Genomic DNA, 20,317 nt, shown 5'->3' on the forward strand with positions numbered 1-20,317 from the left:
ACTGAGCGTGTGTTTGTGTGTGAGAATCAAAGCTTTAGTACGTTGTTGCAAGGTATAAATGAGTTGTAACCTGACAGGTTAAGAATATTTTGTGGTACACTTCACTTAACAAGCCTATATGTTACAACTTGTAGCACAAATTAAAGCCACCTGAGCTTTTTTTTTTCTTCCATCTATTATGTTTTAGTCTGTTTAAGAATTGAGGATACCGACTGTGTGGATTTGCATATAGATCATTTTTCCACTCACTATCTGTATCTTACCCACTACACCCAATACATGTACAGACACAAAAACCTTTAACACACATGCATTCATATTGAATACATAAATTAGACCTCATATTTTTGCAAGTGTTGAGTAAACATTTTCTTTGAAAAAGTGTTCAGTAGTAACACGGTTGGCTCCATCACACTATTTGGACTCATTTCAGTGATCTTTAAGGGCTTCTCAAGAGAAAAACTTTCACTTGCTACACATCATAACTGTACTGTATGTAGGAATACTGAAGTAGAAATTAAATAAAAGTAAAAAAAAAAAAAAAAAAAACAACACACAAGTTGTATATTAATGTAGCCAGGTCAACAGACAACAGTAAATGCCATTAATTTATAAGAATTACAACTTTCCTTTATGGTCCAAACATTTTGAGCTTTCATTCATTATTTAAACATCATTATTAATATATTATAATTATTATAATTATAATTATTATTATTATTATTATTATTATTATTATTATTATTATTATTATTATTATTATTATTATTATTATTATTGTTATTATTATTATTATTATTATTATTATTATTATCACCAGTAACAAAAACGTTGCTTAATGACTTTAATGACCCCTCAATTAAAAATACTCCTAGGAGAAGGAGACAGGGCACATGTTGCTGCGCAATATGTGTCAACCTGCCACAACCTGAGACACACACACACACACACACACACACACAGGATATACTGTACACACAATATGTATGTATGTATATATATATATATATATATATATATATATATATATATATATATATATATATATATATATAATTACAAATAAAATAAAATAAAATTACAAATTTGAATTTGAAAGAACATGAATTTGAATTTAACAGATTATATGCATCATACAGGCAACTGATTTTCTAGTCGCATAAAGGAAAACATGAAATTATTATTGCTGACCTGTTCACTGACTGAACCATCCAAATTAAATGATTTTATGGCTTTCTTCTGTCAAAATTTGTTTGACGCCGAGGTTACGCATCATTGGAGACAGCTGGGGGGTAATCCCCACTAAGGACAGCGGGGGACGGGTTTCAGGGGTTAACAGCTGACCCTGGGTCCATGTCAGCCCATCGTTGAATGAGCAAGCGGCAGTTCATAAAAATTAAAGGTCAATAGCAGCAGTTAAATTTAACGTTAAGTATGGATACATGACGGTAAGAAGTTTTTGAAGGATCATTAAAAGGAAATTATGAAAGGCTCGTACAACACTGTGAGAAGGTGGAACCAAAGCCTGTCTATTCTCAGATATAATCAATACTCATAAGAAAGATAAATACACACTAGAGTTGCATAAAAAAGCTAACACATTCATTGACTGTTTTACAAGTACTGTGTAAGTTCTAAAAAAAGTTTCATATTCTTTGATAAATTTCCTATGTTTGTTGTGATTGAAGTTGCGACACATTATCTATCGATAATGCCACAATAATGTACCATTGATCTGTCTGCCCTATACTGCAACACACACACACACACACACACACACACACACACACACACTAACACACACACACACACACTACAGTACAGAAAGTAAGACAGTTTTTTCTTATGCAAATTTAGTGCTATTCCTGGCAGAATTTCGCGTGACCAATTGAATTATTCCCCCGATTTGTTGCCTAACTATATGTAGAAAAACAGTAAATGGAATCCCCCCCGAAATCCTCATCTCAACCAGCACGACAGTTTCTGTGCATCATCGGAGACGGTGACACACCGCCCACCTGGACTGTCTAGGAATATAAATCGAGCCGTTTCTTGGCTTTTCTCTGAGACGCGGACACACCTTCATGTTTGGATGAGCGACATATCCATATTCAGGTGAATAACTTTGAACATACGGATTTTTAAACATGGTTAAGAAGACGTTGTACTCTCTCTGCCATGTTGGACTCGACTTTTTTGAGTTTTTGAAGGAAACTGATCGAGCTTCCATCACTGACAGAGAACGTCTCAAATACATTTACGACAATGAATTCAGGGCCAGGTAAGCTGATCATGTAGCTTTGTAGCTCTGTATGTATGACAGTTTTATAAATGTGTCCAAAATGATATGTTTCTTTGTGTGTTTGTGTGTGTTTTAGGAATGCAGGAACCAAAGATCCAAACTTTTGTTCAGTCCTTTATGCCTTGAAAGTCTCCAACAAAATAACAAGAAGAGGAGACACTATTCACTTCAACTCTTTGGTATGTGCACTTTACATCATATTTTAGCAACATGAGCCAGTTTCAGTAGTTCAAGTTTATTCATCAGTAGTTTGTAGTGTTTGAAGTATGATAAAGCAGAGCTAGTGTAAATCTTTGGCTATCATTGTCTTTTAAAGACAAGAAATTTAAAAAAACAACTTAATAATGAAAAAATATTATTAAATTAGATAAACTTAAGTATTATCACTTTATTTAAAGTCACTTTTCTCTAGCAATGGCTGTTGATTAAGTGGAAATACAAATTCATCTTTGTTATTTTCAGGTCTGAATTTGACAAGAAATGGTTGAAGCGATTTGCCTTAGCCTAATCGACACTGTTAAGGTGTCCAACTATTATGTGCCCGAGACACACCCCACCCAAACCTACTTCTAAAATAATTCTCTGAAATGGTTCAATTAAAACTGACAATTAACTAATATATGGAAACACTGTCAGTTAGAGCTGATCTGTAGCTGAACTATTGTGCAACCCAACACTGCTGGTAGAACAGCAGGAAGCTTATGGCCTGCAAAGCAAGCTGTGGTCTCTGCACCTGACTGACACCTTTCTATCTTTAACCTTTAACTGTTAAGAATAAAAATATCAAAATATAAAAATATGTCTTATCGTTCTACGAATTATGATGTGCGGTGCAAACAAAGAAATATAGTTTGTTGATGTTCTGACCTTAGAGAGGGTGTTTTTTTTCCTTTTTGTAACTTTGCATTTAACTTTTGTATCAGCCTAAATAAGCCTGTAAAAGCCTAAATAATACATTCTGACCAAAGTTCCTGTTTTGCTCATCTCTGAGGTCGTCTGCTTAGTCTCTTAAAGGCTGGGAAAGGCTGACAGTAGAAATTAATTTGACTTGAATTCTAAGAACAATGATGAATAATTACTAAGGATAAAAATGCATTGCTTAGTTCGATTTGACATTTGGGGCAGGTTTAGTTCTGTTGTCTGATGTTCTTCTGATGTATTTGTGCTTGGAGTTGCAGATGTTATCAGGATACAAGCTAAGGTTAAACATATCTGAATGATTTATGTACAGTATTTGTTGGATTGGCATTCAATAAGATGTTAGGGTTAGGGATCTGAAGCCACCCTATAAAACCAGACGAGTGTCCTCATCCGACAAGAGGGTCTCCTGGAGTACTTCCAGTCTCCAGTCTATCTGGTTGTCTGGTATTCTATCGAGTCAAATCTTTGGATCTCAGTTGAAAAAATTTTCAGATTAGCTCAAGAAAAAACCTCTCTTGGGTGTCCTAAAAAGAATCGTCAGGAGTCAGAGTTCTGAGCAGCAAAATGTACTTTAATGCCGGCAAAAAAGGAGAGCGGTTACAGTGTACACGAGGTTCACCAAACTCACTCTGGGGGGCTGGGATCAGCACCTCTTCTTTTATACCATTTGGCTTATATAGAGCACGCCTATTGTCCAACTTCTTCATACTTGACCAATTACACCATTATAATCTCTCTACATCACCTGTTGCAAACCCAAAGTGGGCATGTCCTGTTTTTGCCCAGTCATGTCCTTTTTTTAAATAATTGTTCAGGTTTATTTTACACCCTTATTTCCAATTCTTCTTCTGGCTTTATTTTTTAAAAGTTATTCTTGCCACTTTACACCCTTATTTCTCGATCCTTTCTTGAGGTTTAATACAAACACACCCACAATTTCATCCAGTGCTCTGAGTGTGATTATCTTTAACATACTTTGTGCCTATACATCAATCACAAGTTTCTGTGAGGTATACATACAATATGATAATAATTCAGCACATTTCCACTCAGCGCTTATCACCGTAACAGTAATCATTTGCATTGCATTTTTATCTTTCTTCCAGCACATCATATGTCTTGAAAAATTATACCACAATTCCTGACATGATAGTGTGGAATAATTTTCTTGTGTAAATAGTCATGACAGTGAATCATCACAGGGACAGTATACAGGATAGTTAATCATTAAGAATCATGGAAATCATCATTTACACAAATCTCTCTGATATTTGTGACTCAGGCACCGGCAGACTTAACTCATATGTTCTGGTCATGCCTGAGCTTGGCAGAATACTGGAGGTCTTTCTTTGATCTTGTGTCAGAGATATTGGAACTCACTCTGGACCCATCACCTCAGATCACTATCTTCGCTGTCCCTGAGGAGGGAGTTAGAATGACTGCTATACAAACTAATGTAATCTCCTTTGCCTCTTTCATTGCCTGTCATCAAATTCTCCTCTTGTGGAAAAATCGCTCACCCCCCTCAAACACTGACTTGCAGAGTCACTGTTTTTGTAAGGAGTGGGTGGTTTCACTTTCTCACACACGAAACCTTGGGTCTGAGAAAACCCCCTTTTTAATGTCTGAAGACAAACCTAGCTATTAAATTTACTGTATAGGCATATATCAGACAGATAGATGGGTGCAGATTAGGTACCTTTAAAAACAAGTGAGGCTACCATTATGTCTACAGGACATTCAGTAACTTGATAGTATCGTGTCTAATCTTTGGATCTCAGTTGAAAAAAGTTTCAGATCAGCTCAAGGACAAAACTTCTCTTTGATGTTCAAAAAAATAAAAGAATCATCAGGAGTCAGAGTTCTGAGCAACAAAATGTACTTTAATGCCGGCAAAAAAGGAGAACAATATATAGTGCACACAAGGCTCACCACATGTGTTCTGGCAAGCTGACCTTCAGCCCCCATTTTTATATCTTTTGTCTTATATAAGGCACACCTATTGTCCAACCTCTTCATACTAGCCAATTACACCATTATAATCTCTCTACATCACCTGTTGCAGACCAAAAATAGGTTTTTTGGGCTGAACTGGACATGCCTGGCATATCCAGTTCTATCCAGTCATGCTCTTCTATTTTTTATAACTGCACCTGGTCACTTTACACCACTATTTCCAATCCTTCTCCTGGCTATCATTTCTCCACATTCTTGCCACCCCACACCCCCATTTCTCGTTCCTTTCCCAAGGCCGCTCTTTTTAAAAAAAACGAGTATACTACAAACACACTCACAATTTTATCCAGTGCACTGAGTGAGATTATTTTTAACATACTTTGTGCCCATATATCAATCACAAATTTCTGTGAGGTATACATTCAATATAATGATAATTCAACACACTTCTACTTAATGCTTGTTGTTATTTTAACAGTGTATTGTATTTTACCTTTCTTTCAGCACATCATAAGTCTTATAAAATTACACCACAATAGATGTATTTTCCATCCCAAGACAAGACTGACTTGAAGTGATCTTCTGCACAGGTCAGAGCTCTCTATCTGGACCAGTGGCACTCATCCAGGGACCGTCAGCCAGCGTGGACCCAGAATGGAGTGGCCAGTCCCGGGCCAGTACTGATCTTCACCTCACCTGAAGAAGCAGTGACGGGGGTTCGAGCCAGGAGGAAATTAGCCAGTCTATTGATGAACAGGCTCAGAACAGACAGGTAAGAGGATCAAATAAGAGGATCAAGCAACTGGAATTTGTTTTAGTGTTTCCCCTAAGTTGAGTAGTTTGGCCAGGCGGGGGGGGGGGGATGGGACGGACACCAAACACAAACTAACGATTGTTTCAAAGCGGTTACGTTCCGGAGGACAAATAAACACGCCCACACCCCCACACACTTTCGCTCAACACTTCCGCTGCAATGCCTGATTTGGTCTGAATACAGTCTTACTGTTAACCTTTTCCTCTGCTCTGCTCACATTCAACATCACTTTACTGAGGCTCGCTCTCTTGCTTAACCACTCACTCGCTTACGCTCTGCCCTATTCCTTAAAAGGAGCTATGCAAGTTTCCCAGGCAACGACACAGACGTTGACTCACGTTTTGAAACAGTGCTGCTCAGAGGCTCCCAAACACTATTGATTTTCGTATGAATGGATATTTGGCGTTAGTTTTGGCATTTAAAAAAATATTTTTTGGCCTGCCGGGGGCTCTTGTTGGTCCGTTTTTACTTTATAGATAATAAGTAATGTAAAAAGTCACATTAAAAAACAAAGTTCCTCTTTGGAGCAAGGCACACAACAACAGGGTTAATTTACTCATGTGATGTGGCAAAAAGCAGACGGGACAGAGGGAAGCGTTGGTAGGATTGTAAGCATAAACTGCAGAAGCATGGCTAACAGGTTAACAGCAGCAGTCCTCAATGTTGTGAATTATATAGCTTCTTATCAAACACTTACTTCTCATTAACCTGTGTAACTGGCCTTGCATTCACTCTGTTGGCTGTATTTCTCTGCACATATAAAACAAGAGTATAATTGAAAGGATTAGACTTGAATCTGTGATTTAATGACTGTAACACAGAGTATCACTACCTTTGCACCGGCAGGGCTCAGTTCATCTCTGACAAACGTGGTGTCAGGATCACATCTGACCCTCAGTTTGAGGACGGGAAACTTTGCTTGTGTGTGGAAAATACATATGAGGTATTGATGTTATTTATAGAGGTATTTATGGTTGTGGTACAAATGTGAAGCTCCACTGCATTGATCTGTTTTTGATTTTTTTTTTTTTTAACAGTACGTGGTAAATCTGACTGTGGAAAACACGGGAACAGAACCTGTGTTTTTCACCTACTACACCCCACTGCACTGGCTCAAATACTTCACTCTAAACGATGAGCACAAAGTGACCAAGACAAATCCTCTCACTCTAAACCCAGGTGATGCGAATATCAAATTAAGTTTTCTATTATTTGAATGTGTGATGTGATATTTTGCTCCACTGAGAAATAATAGTGGGTACAATAAAGCTCTATGAACATACAAAACATTGTCATGTTCTATTCTCAGGTGATGGCTATGAAATCCAGGTCCGATTCCACTGCAGTTTGGTTGGTTTCTATCCAGCCACACTGGCCTTTGAGTTTCAACCAGACCTGCACTCCACTCCATTCCACATCGTGCGCTTTATTGAGGCTCAATGTATGACCTCCTTAGGACTGGAGCTGGCACCTGTAGCCCCTTACAAACCCCGCTCCCTTCCTGTCTTTATCCCTGAAACTTGTTGCACGATTGTGGACGGGCAGCCACCTGAAGGGTATCAAAGTTTACTCAATACACTGTTGAATATAAAAGGTTTGTAAAATGAATGTTGTCTCATTGTGATGCATCCAACTTTTTTCATTTTGTCTCCTCTTACCAGGCTCTCTGTGATGCACCTAAAAAATGAGGTTACGCTAAGAGAGTACAAAATACCACCATATATGTACCAGCTCATCCAGTCACTGAAGAAGTGTACTCCTTACTCTGATAGAAGGTAAATTCACTTCAGTATTTAAGTCTTTTCCAGCTACACTGTTGGTCAGTAGTGATATATAACAGTCCAGTTTCTGTTCCACGATACATATGCTGCCGTACAATTTGTTTCTTCTCATTTACTCTGTTTAGAATCGCCTTGCTGGAAAGTCCCTTAAGCTGGGAGAACTACTCAGAGAAGTTCCAGCTGCTGCTGTATCTGGAGGAGCTTCAGATGGAGGTGGACATCAGGAGATACAACATCCCCAACAATGACAGAGAACACGCCTGCATGGTCAGAGATCGGATCAACAGGAAACTTCTCATTCTGGAGGTTGCTCATTCACTCACTCACATAATCTGTCTTTCCTTCACTTTGCTTCTTGCACAATTTTAAAATGCTCTACACCTGTGAGGAAAGCATTGGTGATTGTTGATTTAAACCAGAGCTTTAGGTTTAATTTAAAGGGGACATATCCTGCTTTTTGTGATTTTCTGTTATTTTTCTACTGTCATGATGTTAGATATTTATGTTAAACACGGTCAAAGTTCTAAAACTTGAGGTGAATGTATGTAAAAACGCTCTCTGAAAGTCAAAAGCCAGGGCCTCAGCCTGCTCTGTTTGCAATGTTATTTCTACTTCCTCCTTGTGATGACATCAGATTGTTTTCACATGCCCACAAACAGCCGCCCGTTCCCTAGCTTTTGTTGCTAAGGTTGTTGCTAAGGTTGTTCCATTGATTGTTCGTGTTGTCCACTCCCATATTTCAGATTGGATTTCAGCTCAAACATGTACAGATTTGTTTGAGAAGTTTACATTTCAAGTAAGGAACAAGGAAAAGACGTGAAATCTGACTACTATTGTTTGTTAATGAAGCCTCTTAGGCTGCCGGCCAGCCAAGGGGCAGCTTCTGGAAGCTGGCAAATCAGAACAGAGTGGGCTCATCGGGAGGGGGGCCTTAAAGAGACAGGAGCTAAAACAGCCTGTTTCAGACAGAGGCTGAACTGAAGGCTCCATAAAAGGCCAATATAAGATTAATAAGAAATGTTTGAACTGTAAATCATGCAAAGATATTCCTGTAGAGACCCAGAATAAAAATATAAAACCTGGTAATGTGCATGATACGTCCTCTTTAAAGGCCACTCTGATATCCACAAGTGGTTCTGTTCACCTGGTCAGTTTTAGGGAAGGTCGGACATCATTTATAAGGGCTGTCACTGTCCATTACACATTAATATCAATAAATACACAATTTTTAAAGTTTATTACATTACAGTACTTGTCCAACAACTGAAGTCTGATATACACTGTATTAAAATTATTTAGACTAACACTACCGATATATTCACCTGGATTGTCACTGACATAGATCTTGTTCACCTGTCAGGTGCCTGGTGTGTCTGAGAACCGTCCATCTGTGCTACGAGGCGATGAGCTGCTTGTGTATCCCGTAGGAGAGACAGGGGTGAAGTACCGCGGCTACGTCCACAGTGTGCAGCTGGACAGCATCAAACTGGGCTTCAGCTCAAAGTAAGATCAAAACAACAAAGTGACACTTTTTGACGACATAAATGGTCATTCTTAGTATCAGTGATTCATATCATGTTGTGTGAATTTGTTTGCAGATTGCTGGATTGCTTTGTAGATGGGATGAAGTTCAATGTTGAGTTCACTGTCAGCCGCCTGACTCTGCGTCTTCAGCACAGAGCAGCTGAGCTGGCAGCTACATACAGACTGGGAGAGGTGTTGTTCCCTGCTGCACCCACATCCTCCTCTCAGCCATCTGAACTTCCCAAACTGAGGTTAGACATGCTACAACACACAATATACTGTGTATATATCTGTAATTTACTCTGACCCTCCCTCCCTCTTCATATGAATGAATAATATAAGACAGTAATTGAGCTGCACATATGATAACGCTGCACTACTGAGGCTGTAAATATGTTTCTCTGAAGATACAGGTAAATGTCTCTGTAGGTCGATGTAGAGAAGGATGTTAAGGATAACTGCAGCTTGCAGAAGCTCGACGAGGAGCCGCAGTGCACAAATCCCAACAACACGTCATGTTGATCTGACCATGAAGCAAGCTGATTGGCTGATTGAACTCATGGCGGGAGGCAAATTTGAAATAGAAAAGAAAAATATAGAAATATTTTACTCAAAATCCCTACAAATGCAGGGAGGAATAATGAAAAATGGTAATAGCAGAAAATACTGCAGTATTTGATTTATGTTCAATCAAAACTTAAAGATAAAAATATTTACATACCATAGTACTGTGTTAAATATATGATTCATGAAGGCATTTTAAAGGAGTTTCTCATAATCTCATTACTTCTATAAATAAACTTTTTTGTTGTAACAGCAGTGGTCCAAGCTTGAGTTAACTGATGAGTAGATGATTCTCTGTGCATATAAACATACCTGCTGCCTCAGCTCCGACATCATATCTCTGTTCCTTTGTCTATAGGCTGTTTGACTCTCAGCTGAAGAAAAACCCGGAGCAGTTTCAAGCTGTGCAACACATTGTAGCTGGCTCATCCAAACCTGCTCCTTACCTGGTGTTTGGTGCTCCTGGCACAGGTACATCATGTACCAGCATGCTACTTTCTCTTTGTCCTTATTAGATGCACTGTTTAAGCGATTTAGGTTTGACCATTTATTGTTTCAACTGCTCACAAAACCAGAAAACAAAACAAAAAAACTTCTTGGCTCACAAAATCTCTCCTTACAGAACCAAACCTTTACATTTAACGACTTAATTTAAAATAGAAGTCAGTACAGATTCATGTACCATGTAAAATAAACCTAAATAAATCAATTTGTCTTGTAGAAATCGAATGACAAAGTCTCTTTTCAGCACAACTCACTTGACTTTACTCTGATGATGTCTGTTAAGGAAAAACGGCCACTTTGGTGGAGGCCATCAAGCAGATAGAGAAGACTCAGACCTCCTGCCACATCCTGGCCTGTGCTCCCTCCAACAGCGCTGCTGATCTGCTCTGCGAGAAGATTCTGGACCACGTGGATGAGCGTAAAGTGTACCGCATGTACGCCAGCAGCCAGGACCCAAAATGTGTCCCTGAACGATTAAAGGTCAGTGTCAGGCACTCATGTATTCCATGTGATTGTGATTGATTGATGCTTGGATGCGAAGCATTTCTGCTTTATTTACTACTAAGCCTTTTTAGCCTCATTTAGGTTTTTTTACACAGACATTGTGGTACTTTCACAGGCATGCTCTAACCTGGTAGGGGAGCGTTACGTTTATCCTGCTAAAGAGGAGCTGATGGAGTACGAGATCCTGGTTATGACCCAGTTTACTGCTGGAAGGTAGTGAATGACCCTCAATGCTCACCTGCATGACACCTGCACTTTCACTTTTGCATACTACAGTATTGTTGTACAGTAATGTATCTTTTTTTATACAACTCTACAAATTAATTTCTGTGGGACTAAGTTTGCTGATATGTATGTTCTCTCTGATCTCTGCAGGCTGGTCACAGGAAACATTCCCACAGGACATTTCACTCACGTGTTTGTGGATGAGGCAGGACACGCTGTGGAGACCGAATGTTTAATCCCGCTGGCAGGTGAAGAACACCAACAACAATGTTTTTTCTGTAATTGTATTGAACCTGCTTTGTGTGTTGGTTGATTTTTTCTTTGTTATTTGTGCAACAAAGGGCTGCTCTGTGCAGAGTCTGGTCAGGTTGTTCTAGCTGGGGACCCCAAGCAGCTCGGACCTATTCTCAGATCACCTTTTGCACTGAAATACGGCATGGGTAGGTACAGACACACTCAACTCAACTCAACTTCGCTGTAGTTTTGATGAATAAAGATACGTAATTCTGCAATTCAGTTCTTGTTTAGACTTAAAAAAAACTTAAAAACATAGCCTTGCCCCACTTGTGTTTGCAGTATATGATGTTGTTTGACTAGTTTTTAGAGGTTAAAAAAGCTCTGCTGTCTGCAGGAGTGTCCCTCTTGGAGCGGATGATGAATGACTTCACTCTGTACCAGAAGGAAGAGGGTGTGTTCAACAAGCGCTTTGTCACCAAACTGCTGCGCAACTACAGGTGTGGTAGATACGGTTATAGGTCACTCCTTAAAAGGTATGATGTGTTTGATTTTCCTGGACACATCATTTCTGTTTGTCCTCGTCAGGTCCCATCCTGCCATTCTGAAGATTCCCAACGAGCTCTTCTATGATGGAGAGCTCCAGGTCTGTGCAAATGAATCACGCAACTCCTACTGCAGATGGGAATACCTCCCGAAGAAGGTAAGGATTCTTCTTTTAGCACACACATACAGTGCATTGCATGTGCAGAAACTGATCATGTAGAAATCAAAACATGAAAAGTAATTTTAAATATACCTACACCTACAAGACTTTATTACTGTATGTCTGTGTTATTCAAAATATAATGAAGCCATATCAAGATTCAAACTACTACTTTTAGGTGCTGTTTTCTCCTTTTTGATAAAGATTAAAGTCCATATAAAGGAAAATTGAATCTGAATTGTGGAATTAGACCGTTAAACTGTTTTTCACCATTTCTGTGTTCCCAGTTTTGTTGGATGTGCCTAAAATGGCTGCACCGTGACAAAGAGGCGTTACTAGCATGTAAACTCTCTGGGCAGATAGAAAGGTCTACACTTAACTATGAGATATTCTAGGTTAGCAGAGCCGTGCTTCTCGATAATGGCATTGTCCGTGCACCAAGATTTGTTAACATAAATGCATAGTCCCCCATGCCCTTCTGGTCTTACCGGAGTCACTAACTATTGTGTCCGCCCTGAGGATATAGCAGGCTGGTAGCTCAATGGCAAATCTGTCTGCAAGTGGTTCCAGGCTGCAGTGCAAACTTTAGGGAAGGACAGTAAGAGGGTGTCATTTGAGTGCAAACAATAAGTGAGATATAACCTCAAAGGTAAGAAGGGAGCAGACCAAGTGATAGTGAACATCTTGTACTTGTTGAATAATTGTTGAATAATACTTTGATGAAAAATAGAGCTGAAGAGTCTCCACAGGCTCCAGTTGATGCTTACTTGAATGTATGAAGTTTATTGAACAAAAAAATCTGGCATCAGAGAAGCCTTTGGCACAGTGTATACATGGATACAGTCGCACCAAAAACTTAGCACAAGCAGGAAAACAATCACTTATTGTAGAGTTGCTCAGGTCACATTACCAGGGAGGGGAGAAACAGAGACACGTAATTACAGAATGAACTCTCATTGGAAAACAATGTGGGAAGCTGTTGTTACCCATCCAAGGTTACCACCTTATCTCCCATCCTGGCGCCATGAACATAAAACATCTCTTGTATGAGACCTTGGAGGCCAGAGTGACTCCCTGTAGATTAAGTCATCATGTCAAGGCTTTGATTAGCACATTCTTTTGAAACGATGTAGCTCATAATATGAACATTTCCATAAATTGAACATTGAACATCTCTCTCTCACAAATGAGCATTTATTTTCTCTCACTTCAAGGATGGACATATAAATAAATATGTGCCAGTGAGTAAGTCTGCACAAGGCCAACAAAGGCCACTGAACTATGGCATATAGGGTGCAATAGTGAGTGAGAGCTTTGTAGCTTGTAACAAACCTCAGAGCACTGTGTTACACAGTATCCAGCCAATGCAAGCATTGGGCAGGGGCATGCATGTACAGCAGATCACCACAGTCAAGCAAGGGAAGAAATGTAATCTCATCCAGTTTTTTCCATGCAATATAGGAAAAGCAGGATTTGTTTCTAAAATAAAAACCTAGCTTAAGCTTCAGTTTGTTTACTAGGTTTTCAATGTGAAGTTTAAAAGTTAAATGATCATCAATTAAAATACCTAGATACTTTTGCTGTGACACTAATTCGATCTGACTGCCCTGCAAGGTTACAGTGTTAGGAAGAGAAGCTAAAGCCTTCCTGGCATTAGAAAACAGCAGCAATTTAGTTTTTGTAGCATTTAATGCAAGTTTCAGATAAAACAACCATAACCATGACTCTACAATACCAAAGGCAAGAGTAAGGGTGGCACCAAAGCAGTATCATCGGCATAAAAATGAAATTGTGCATTAGGAACATTTTGACCTAGGTTGTTAACATAGATAGTAAACAAAAGTGGACCCAAAACAGAACCTTGGGGGACCCCTGACGTAACATGTAGTACATTGGAGGAAGGTGCCATCAAATTTAACACATTATCTCCTTTCAGAGAGGTAATTTTCAAACCAGCCAACAGCCTGTGTAGACAACCCAATATTGAGCAGCCATTGCTTCAGGATAAGGTGGTCAGGCCTTTGAAAGATCGATAAAGATCAATAAGAGCAGCACGTGTTTTTTCTTGTGATCTGGTGACTCAATTATATCGTTAACAATCTTTGAGGATGCTGTGATGCTACTGTGTTGTTTTCTGAAGCCAGACTAGTACAATGAAAGGATATTATTAGTGCTCAGGAACTCCTTTAGTTGATTAGTTGTTAAAGCTCTGCATGTCTCTAATATATAAACTGCTCAAAATAATTTCTCTAAAGAATATATAAGCAATCAAAAACATTTTCTTTCAAATATAAAATACATCTCACATGTCTCTCAGGACTTCCCAGTGATTTTCCATGGGGTGACAGGCATCAATGAGCGCGAGGCCAGCAGCCCTTCATTCTTCAACAGAGCAGAGGTGGAGGTGCTGATGGATTATGTGAAGAAACTGTTGGAGACACAAGCAAAGAAGGGCCTGGCTACCATCAAGCCCCGAGACATAGGCATCATCGCCCCCTACCGGAAACAGGTCAGAATGAACTTCCATCCGCAGAATACAACAATTCAGCTTCTTGTTTTACAAATGAAAACACTTTGAAGTGGAAAAATGTATTTATATCTAGATTAAAAGTTGGAGCTGTTTTTTCTGGTGTCACATAGGTGCAGAAAATCCGTAAGGCCCTGGAAAAAGTTGGGAAAGACCTCAAACGTACGGACATGGACAACCTGAAGGTGACTAAATATTTCACACTGAAGTAATGTGAAACACACAATAGAAGCTGTGTCCTAAGTGTGTATTCATGTGTTTGTCAGGTTGGTTCGGTGGAGGAGTTCCAAGGTCAGGAGAGGAGAGTGATATTGGTGTCTACAGTTCGGAGCAGCCGTGACTACGCAGAGATAGACAAACAGTTCAACCTCGGCTTTGTCAAGAATGAGAAGGTATACGTTGCAAAACACATACACTGTACATACACACAAAGTATTATTCTGACACTCTTATTTCCTTGGCCAGAGGTTCAACGTGGCTGTGACTCGAGCTAAAGCCCTTCTGATTGTGGTGGGAAACCCCAGAGTGCTGAACGCAGATCCTATCTGGGCCCGGTACGCGCCACATTGCTACTTCTGATTTCTGCAATCACTGCATGCATATATTAATTAGCATTTTAATATAAAGTCCCTCTTAATCTAATGCCATAATGTATCTTTCTCTCACTCACATTTTCCCCCTTCCTGCTCGTCTGCAGGTTCATCCAGTACTGTAGAGATGAGGGAGGCTACACTGGATTTATACATGCAGAGGAAGAAGAAGACATGGTGGCGAGACTTGCTGCCCTCTGCATCCAGATTGTGCCTGAAGGTGACACATGCATATCTTTATTTTCACTAGTATCCCCCTCACAATGAGCTTTTTGAACAATGTTAAAGTTTGTCAACATTGTTTTCTTCCCTGTGACTCTTTTCTCCCCAGTGGAGACTGCCGAGAGTGTCGTCCAGCAGCACCTGGACCCCGAGTGGAGGAATGACCTGTGAGGAAAAGGAGAACTCCTGTCCTGAACACTTGAAGGAACTGATTATGCTCTACATTTGGTTTATGTCACCACTCGATACTTGAAGCAGAGGTTCATGAAACGGTTTCATTCACATTTGTACTCAAATTCTCCTAAAAGGGCTCAACGGCACCTTTCCATCTGGAACATAGCCTTTATTCAGAAAATAACAATAACCAATTACACATAATATCTTGTTAATGTCAGTTTATCTTTTTAAAACTTAACCAAAGACCATGAAGGACAGGGAGTTGATTCATGTTCAGACAGTTTGTCTTGGGCTACCTCAGCAAGCTGCACTTTTCAAACTGTTTTACTTGACATAGCTGCAAATGCTACTGTTGTTCAGCTCAGATCACTCATTGAATCATGTAGTTTTATGATAATGTATTGATCCAGCTACACAGCAGGTTCCATCTATGTATAGTGTACACTCTATTTTTGAATCACCCTTTTTAATCATATTTACCAAATTAAAAATATAAGTGTTTGGTATTTTCTGAATGAAAAATAAAAGCTCTTTTAAAAACAAGAAATTGAAAAGTTTCTTCTATCAGATCATCAAAGCCAAAGCTGGAAATAGTCTGGATCATTTAGCACTTGTTGGTTTTAGTCTTCAGTGGGCTCTGGGCTTTGGTTTTCTGTTAAATGGCAAAAATACAATTTTATTTTATATCGAAGGGAAATATATGTGAACTAATTCTTGCCTGGAAAAACACAAATGTTAGACATAGTGATATACTTTGGAAGTGTCAGTAATTTCAAGTAAACACTTATATTATTTACAATAAATGAAGCATCACTTATATGTTCCTTCATCCCTGTTTGCTAATGGAGAAGTTAGATTATTATGATTATGAATTTAAATGCATCAAACGCATTTGCAAGACTAACAATATTGCAAAAACAAAAAGCTACCATGTGTTTGTAGGGAAAAATGTAGAATCTAAGCAAAACGTAAAGATTACTTAGTATTTCAAAAATACTTTATTAACACATTTGTCTCAAGTCTTCAACACGTCCCACTCCTGCTACTACCGTAGCAACATCCACCTGGCCATTCTTGTTCTATTTATTTTTTTTATATCTATCTATCTATCTATCCATCCCTCCATCCATCGCTACATAATATAAAATCATGTGCTTTGACCCTCCGGTACAGTGGGTGGCGGTAATGCGTCTTCAAGATGGCTGCCACCCGCCAATAAACAAGAGGGAGAAAAAAAGCGAAGAAGAAGTTCGGAAGTGCTGAGTGTTTGTTTATGTTCTGACCACCCGGCGGTTTGGGACACCCAGTATTTAATATCGCACTTATTGATTTAGGTGAGATAGACGCCTTCAAGTTACGCATAGCACTTATGTAGAATAATTAAATATAACTCAGTGTTTCGAGAGGTATCTGATGCTATCCAGCGCTAGTTTTGTTATTGTTAAACGGTGTTTTTGTTAGCAATATGAGGTAATTCATTTGGAGAATTAGCTTTACTGTCCGCTGTAGCATAGTCAAACTGATACTAGAGAAACCTGCCCCACTGTTAGATGTACTGCAGTTAAATTTCCCTTTCTGGTCGACACATTGCTCTGAAATTATAACGCTAGCTTGTAATGTTTAGTTACACGGTTGTAGGTTGACACTGCTACCAGGCTCAGCTATCTCCTCTGGTTACGTTTAGGTGTGGACTGTATATCTCATCATGGTTAAAGTCAAAACGTTATTTTGTCATATTGACGATTTAAAATTCAAGTGTCTCAGCTTGTGGTCAGAAAGTTAAGATTCTGGCGCTGCTGAAAACCAGGCGTTTCTTTGTTTACATATTTTTATTGCTGTGATCGGGAAGCATGTCTTTATTAGGCAGGTTAAATATTGATACTTGTTGACATGCACAAACATAGTTATTGTGGCATGTTTTACTGCATATTGTATACAAACAAACTGATAAAAGGAGAAAGAAAAGAGAAACCCACTTCTCCCCTCTAATTATGTTGAGTGCTATTTACCACTAAATAAAAGGCACTTATCCTAGCATGTGTATTAGGACTAGTGGTGTTGTTGAGTGTATAGTTTCTTTCCAGAAGAGACAAAAAGATATAGTTTATCAAATTCTTAAAGCTTCAGTATCAAAGCATATCTAATTTTTTTTTCCAGGTGTAAGGTACTGGTCATGTCTGCAAGCCACTGCTTTAAGTGCTTAAGCTTTGATTATCCCAAAGAAGACATTTTAGTCTCAGTCCCAAACACAAAACAAGGTTGTATTTTAGTCTCTGGAAACACTCCCTGGAACCATGTTTATTTATTACTTTCACATGTCACTGTATGAAAACTAATATGTATTGTCATGTTCATTAAAACATGTCTGAAGAGTAGATATGCTCATCTTTTATTCATGTTTTGATATTTTTATGACCCCAGCAATGGATCCCGTTCACCCTCTAGAACAACTGCGTGGTAATAGTGATCATGACGGCATTGATGTCACCTCCTGGGTGTCAGTGTGTCCCAGAGGCCTCTGGAAGGTCCAGCAAAAGTGGACACGCAAAGGGAGTCAACAGACTGTTTCTAATAGTGCAGATGATGCATGTATGATGCTTTTCTGATATTACTTTATTCCTCAATATACAGTAAATTTCCAGTCTGTATTTTTACACTTAGTATATATGTAATCATAATATCTCATTGTCTCTTCTAGCACGGTCATCCAGTTACTGTCCAAGGATGGGCTCACTGTGTCGTGTCCGAGTGAGGCTGAAGGCTGACGTGGATGAAGCAGAGAGTTCAGTATCTGAAAAAGGAGACGAGAAGCTGTCAGATCAACCTGACCAGTTAGTTACTGACCTTACAGAAGCAGTGGCCGCAGCCTTTCCTAGGTGTCATGACTCTGTGCTGCAGGTCCCGCTGGGTGATTGGACTACACTCAGGCTGGGGGAGGGTCAGTGCGATATCACAGAAGCATGTGTGGAAGGGATGAGAGCTGGAGAAGAATGTGAGGTAAGAGTGTGAAGAGCACATCCTGGGCAGCATGTCAATATTGTCGTATGTCAACTTTTGATGATATGATTGTGATGTGTTGTCATTTTACAAAATTCTTTGCAAATTCACAAAATCAGTAATTATGGTTTTTATTGTACATGTGTGAAAAAAAACATCTGATGTAATACATTACAGTGGAAAGAATTTCATCACACTGAACATTAATTTGATTATTTAATGTGATGTTTTCATTATTGTGACATACAGTATATTGATACTGATAAACATTCTTATCCATATACTGATATACCATATAAGACAGTTAATACATTTACAAAAATCCCCTCTTACATTGATTTTATCTTTTCAGTATACTTCTTTCTTTCATAATCAGCCTTGACACTGAACATGCTCCACAACAGAAAGCAAATATTTCATGTGAGGATGTTAATCTGACAGAGAATATCAAATGTGGTGGTGAGGAGTAAATGCCTGAAAAGAAACCTCAGTAGAAGAGTGAGAAAAATAAAACAAACCCCAGTTGGGTACCATTTTGCCGGTGCTCTCTAGCAATAAAGATCAATGGGTAACAGCCATTTCTCTTGGAAGCTGTTTAAGTAATCTGTTTTTTATTCACCTTGATAAAAGCATAAACTAAATGCTCAAACAATTGAATATACATAACATTTTTGTCCATTTTTTTGAAGAATGTGAAAATGAAAATGTACAGCAGGTCTAATTATTGTGTTTTCCTACTCAGATTCTACTTTCTCCTGTGGGAAATGGACCAGATGTCTCAATTAACCAGCCTGCAGAGGAAAAACTGCCTTTATGTGCCACCATTGAACTCCAAGTGTTCACACCAGGCAGGGAATCCTGGGAGATGTCTCCTGCTGAAAAATGGGAGTGGGTGAAGTCACACAAAGAGAGGGGTGGAGTGAGATTCAGGAGTGGGGATGTGTGGGGGGCTGCAGACAGCTACAGCCGGGCCCTTAAACTCCTCATCACGCTCCATGGTCGTGTCAGAGAGGCAGAGAATAAAGGACAAGAAGCGGAGGAACAAAAAGACACAAACACCAGTGATGAAACACAGCACCTTCCTTCAGCTAATGAATTCAAAACCATCAAAGCAGAGCTCCACTCAAACCTGTCCTTGTGCCAGCTCAAACTGAACCAACCAGAGCAGGCAAAGGCCAGCGCTGCCAAGGCCACACAGCTGGAACCTGCTGGGGCTAAAGCTTGGTACCGGCTGGGCCAGGCCTGCCAGATGTTGAATGAGCTGGAGGAAGCCAGGCAGGCATTTAGGGAATTGCTGAAGCTCCAGCCAGAATCAGCCTCTGCTTTGAAGGCACTTAAACACATAGCAAGTAGAGAGAAAGAGACAAACGCACAGTTGGGACTGAGACTTAGCAAAATGTTTAGCTAGGACTAAATGTTATGTGTCAAGTATCAAATATTATCAATAAAACTGTATGCTCATTTTCACGATTTCCCCTTTTTCTTCCAATTCTATGATGTTTTCAAGGAGTCATATTACCACAATTACATATATACTTTTCAGTATCAAATGCCACCTATGAAGTAGTTAAATTGTGTTTCCCAGCTTTGGTGAAATGGTAGCATAAATCCACAGGTATTAAAACTTTAGATGAATAAAAATTAAGGTTGAAAAAATAGAAAAAAGATAAATAAAAATAAAGAATAAGTGTGAAAGGTGGCATTGGTACAGGCATTGAGAAACTGTGGCAGTATTCATGAACATGTTTGTGTGTGAGTTGACTGAATAT

At 39.2% G+C, this 20,317-nt stretch overlaps 2 protein-coding genes across 6 annotated transcripts; both read left to right on the forward strand.

Moving 5' to 3' along the window:
* Nucleotides 1-1,968: 1,968 nt before the first annotated feature.
* On the forward strand, nt 1,969-15,580 carry LOC122982371 (putative helicase mov-10-B.1). 3 transcript variants are annotated; one of them, XM_044351618.1, is made up of 23 exons: nt 1,969-2,281; nt 2,379-2,481; nt 5,770-5,951; nt 6,840-6,936; nt 7,031-7,172; nt 7,303-7,549; nt 7,655-7,768; nt 7,900-8,080; nt 9,135-9,277; nt 9,373-9,549; nt 10,221-10,333; nt 10,650-10,846; nt 10,986-11,083; nt 11,246-11,343; nt 11,437-11,535; nt 11,727-11,829; nt 11,918-12,032; nt 14,353-14,544; nt 14,676-14,747; nt 14,829-14,954; nt 15,028-15,116; nt 15,260-15,372; nt 15,484-15,580. In XM_044351618.1, exons 1-23 carry the CDS (start codon nt 2,148-2,150, stop codon nt 15,543-15,545), a joined length of 2,997 nt encoding a protein of 998 aa, XP_044207553.1. In that variant the 5' UTR covers nt 1,969-2,147; the 3' UTR covers nt 15,546-15,580. The 3 variants fall into 3 exon arrangements, with proteins under 3 accessions (XP_044207553.1, XP_044207555.1, XP_044207554.1); XM_044351620.1 differs by having other exon boundaries at nt 1,969-2,115; XM_044351619.1 differs by lacking the exons at nt 1,969-2,281; nt 2,379-2,481 and adding an exon at nt 4,066-4,679.
* An 89-nt stretch (nt 15,581-15,669) lies between these two features.
* fkbpl (FKBP prolyl isomerase like) lies at nt 15,670-20,015 on the forward strand. Of its 3 annotated transcripts, none has more exons than XM_044351651.1 (4): nt 15,670-16,885; nt 17,973-18,140; nt 18,250-18,548; nt 19,291-20,015. In XM_044351651.1, the coding sequence occupies exons 2-4, from the start codon at nt 17,975-17,977 to the stop codon at nt 19,954-19,956; spliced, it is 1,131 nt and encodes a 376-aa protein (XP_044207586.1). In that variant the 5' UTR covers nt 15,670-16,885; nt 17,973-17,974; the 3' UTR covers nt 19,957-20,015. The 3 variants fall into 3 exon arrangements, with proteins under 3 accessions (XP_044207586.1, XP_044207587.1, XP_044207585.1); XM_044351652.1 differs by lacking the exon at nt 15,670-16,885 and adding an exon at nt 16,899-17,021; XM_044351650.1 differs by lacking the exon at nt 15,670-16,885 and adding an exon at nt 17,051-17,809.
* Nucleotides 20,016-20,317: the final 302 nt, after the last annotated feature.

The sequence above is a fragment of the Thunnus albacares genome, chromosome 5 (assembly GCF_914725855.1).
Source record: "Thunnus albacares chromosome 5, fThuAlb1.1, whole genome shotgun sequence".
NCBI lineage: Eukaryota > Metazoa > Chordata > Actinopteri > Scombriformes > Scombridae > Thunnus > Thunnus albacares.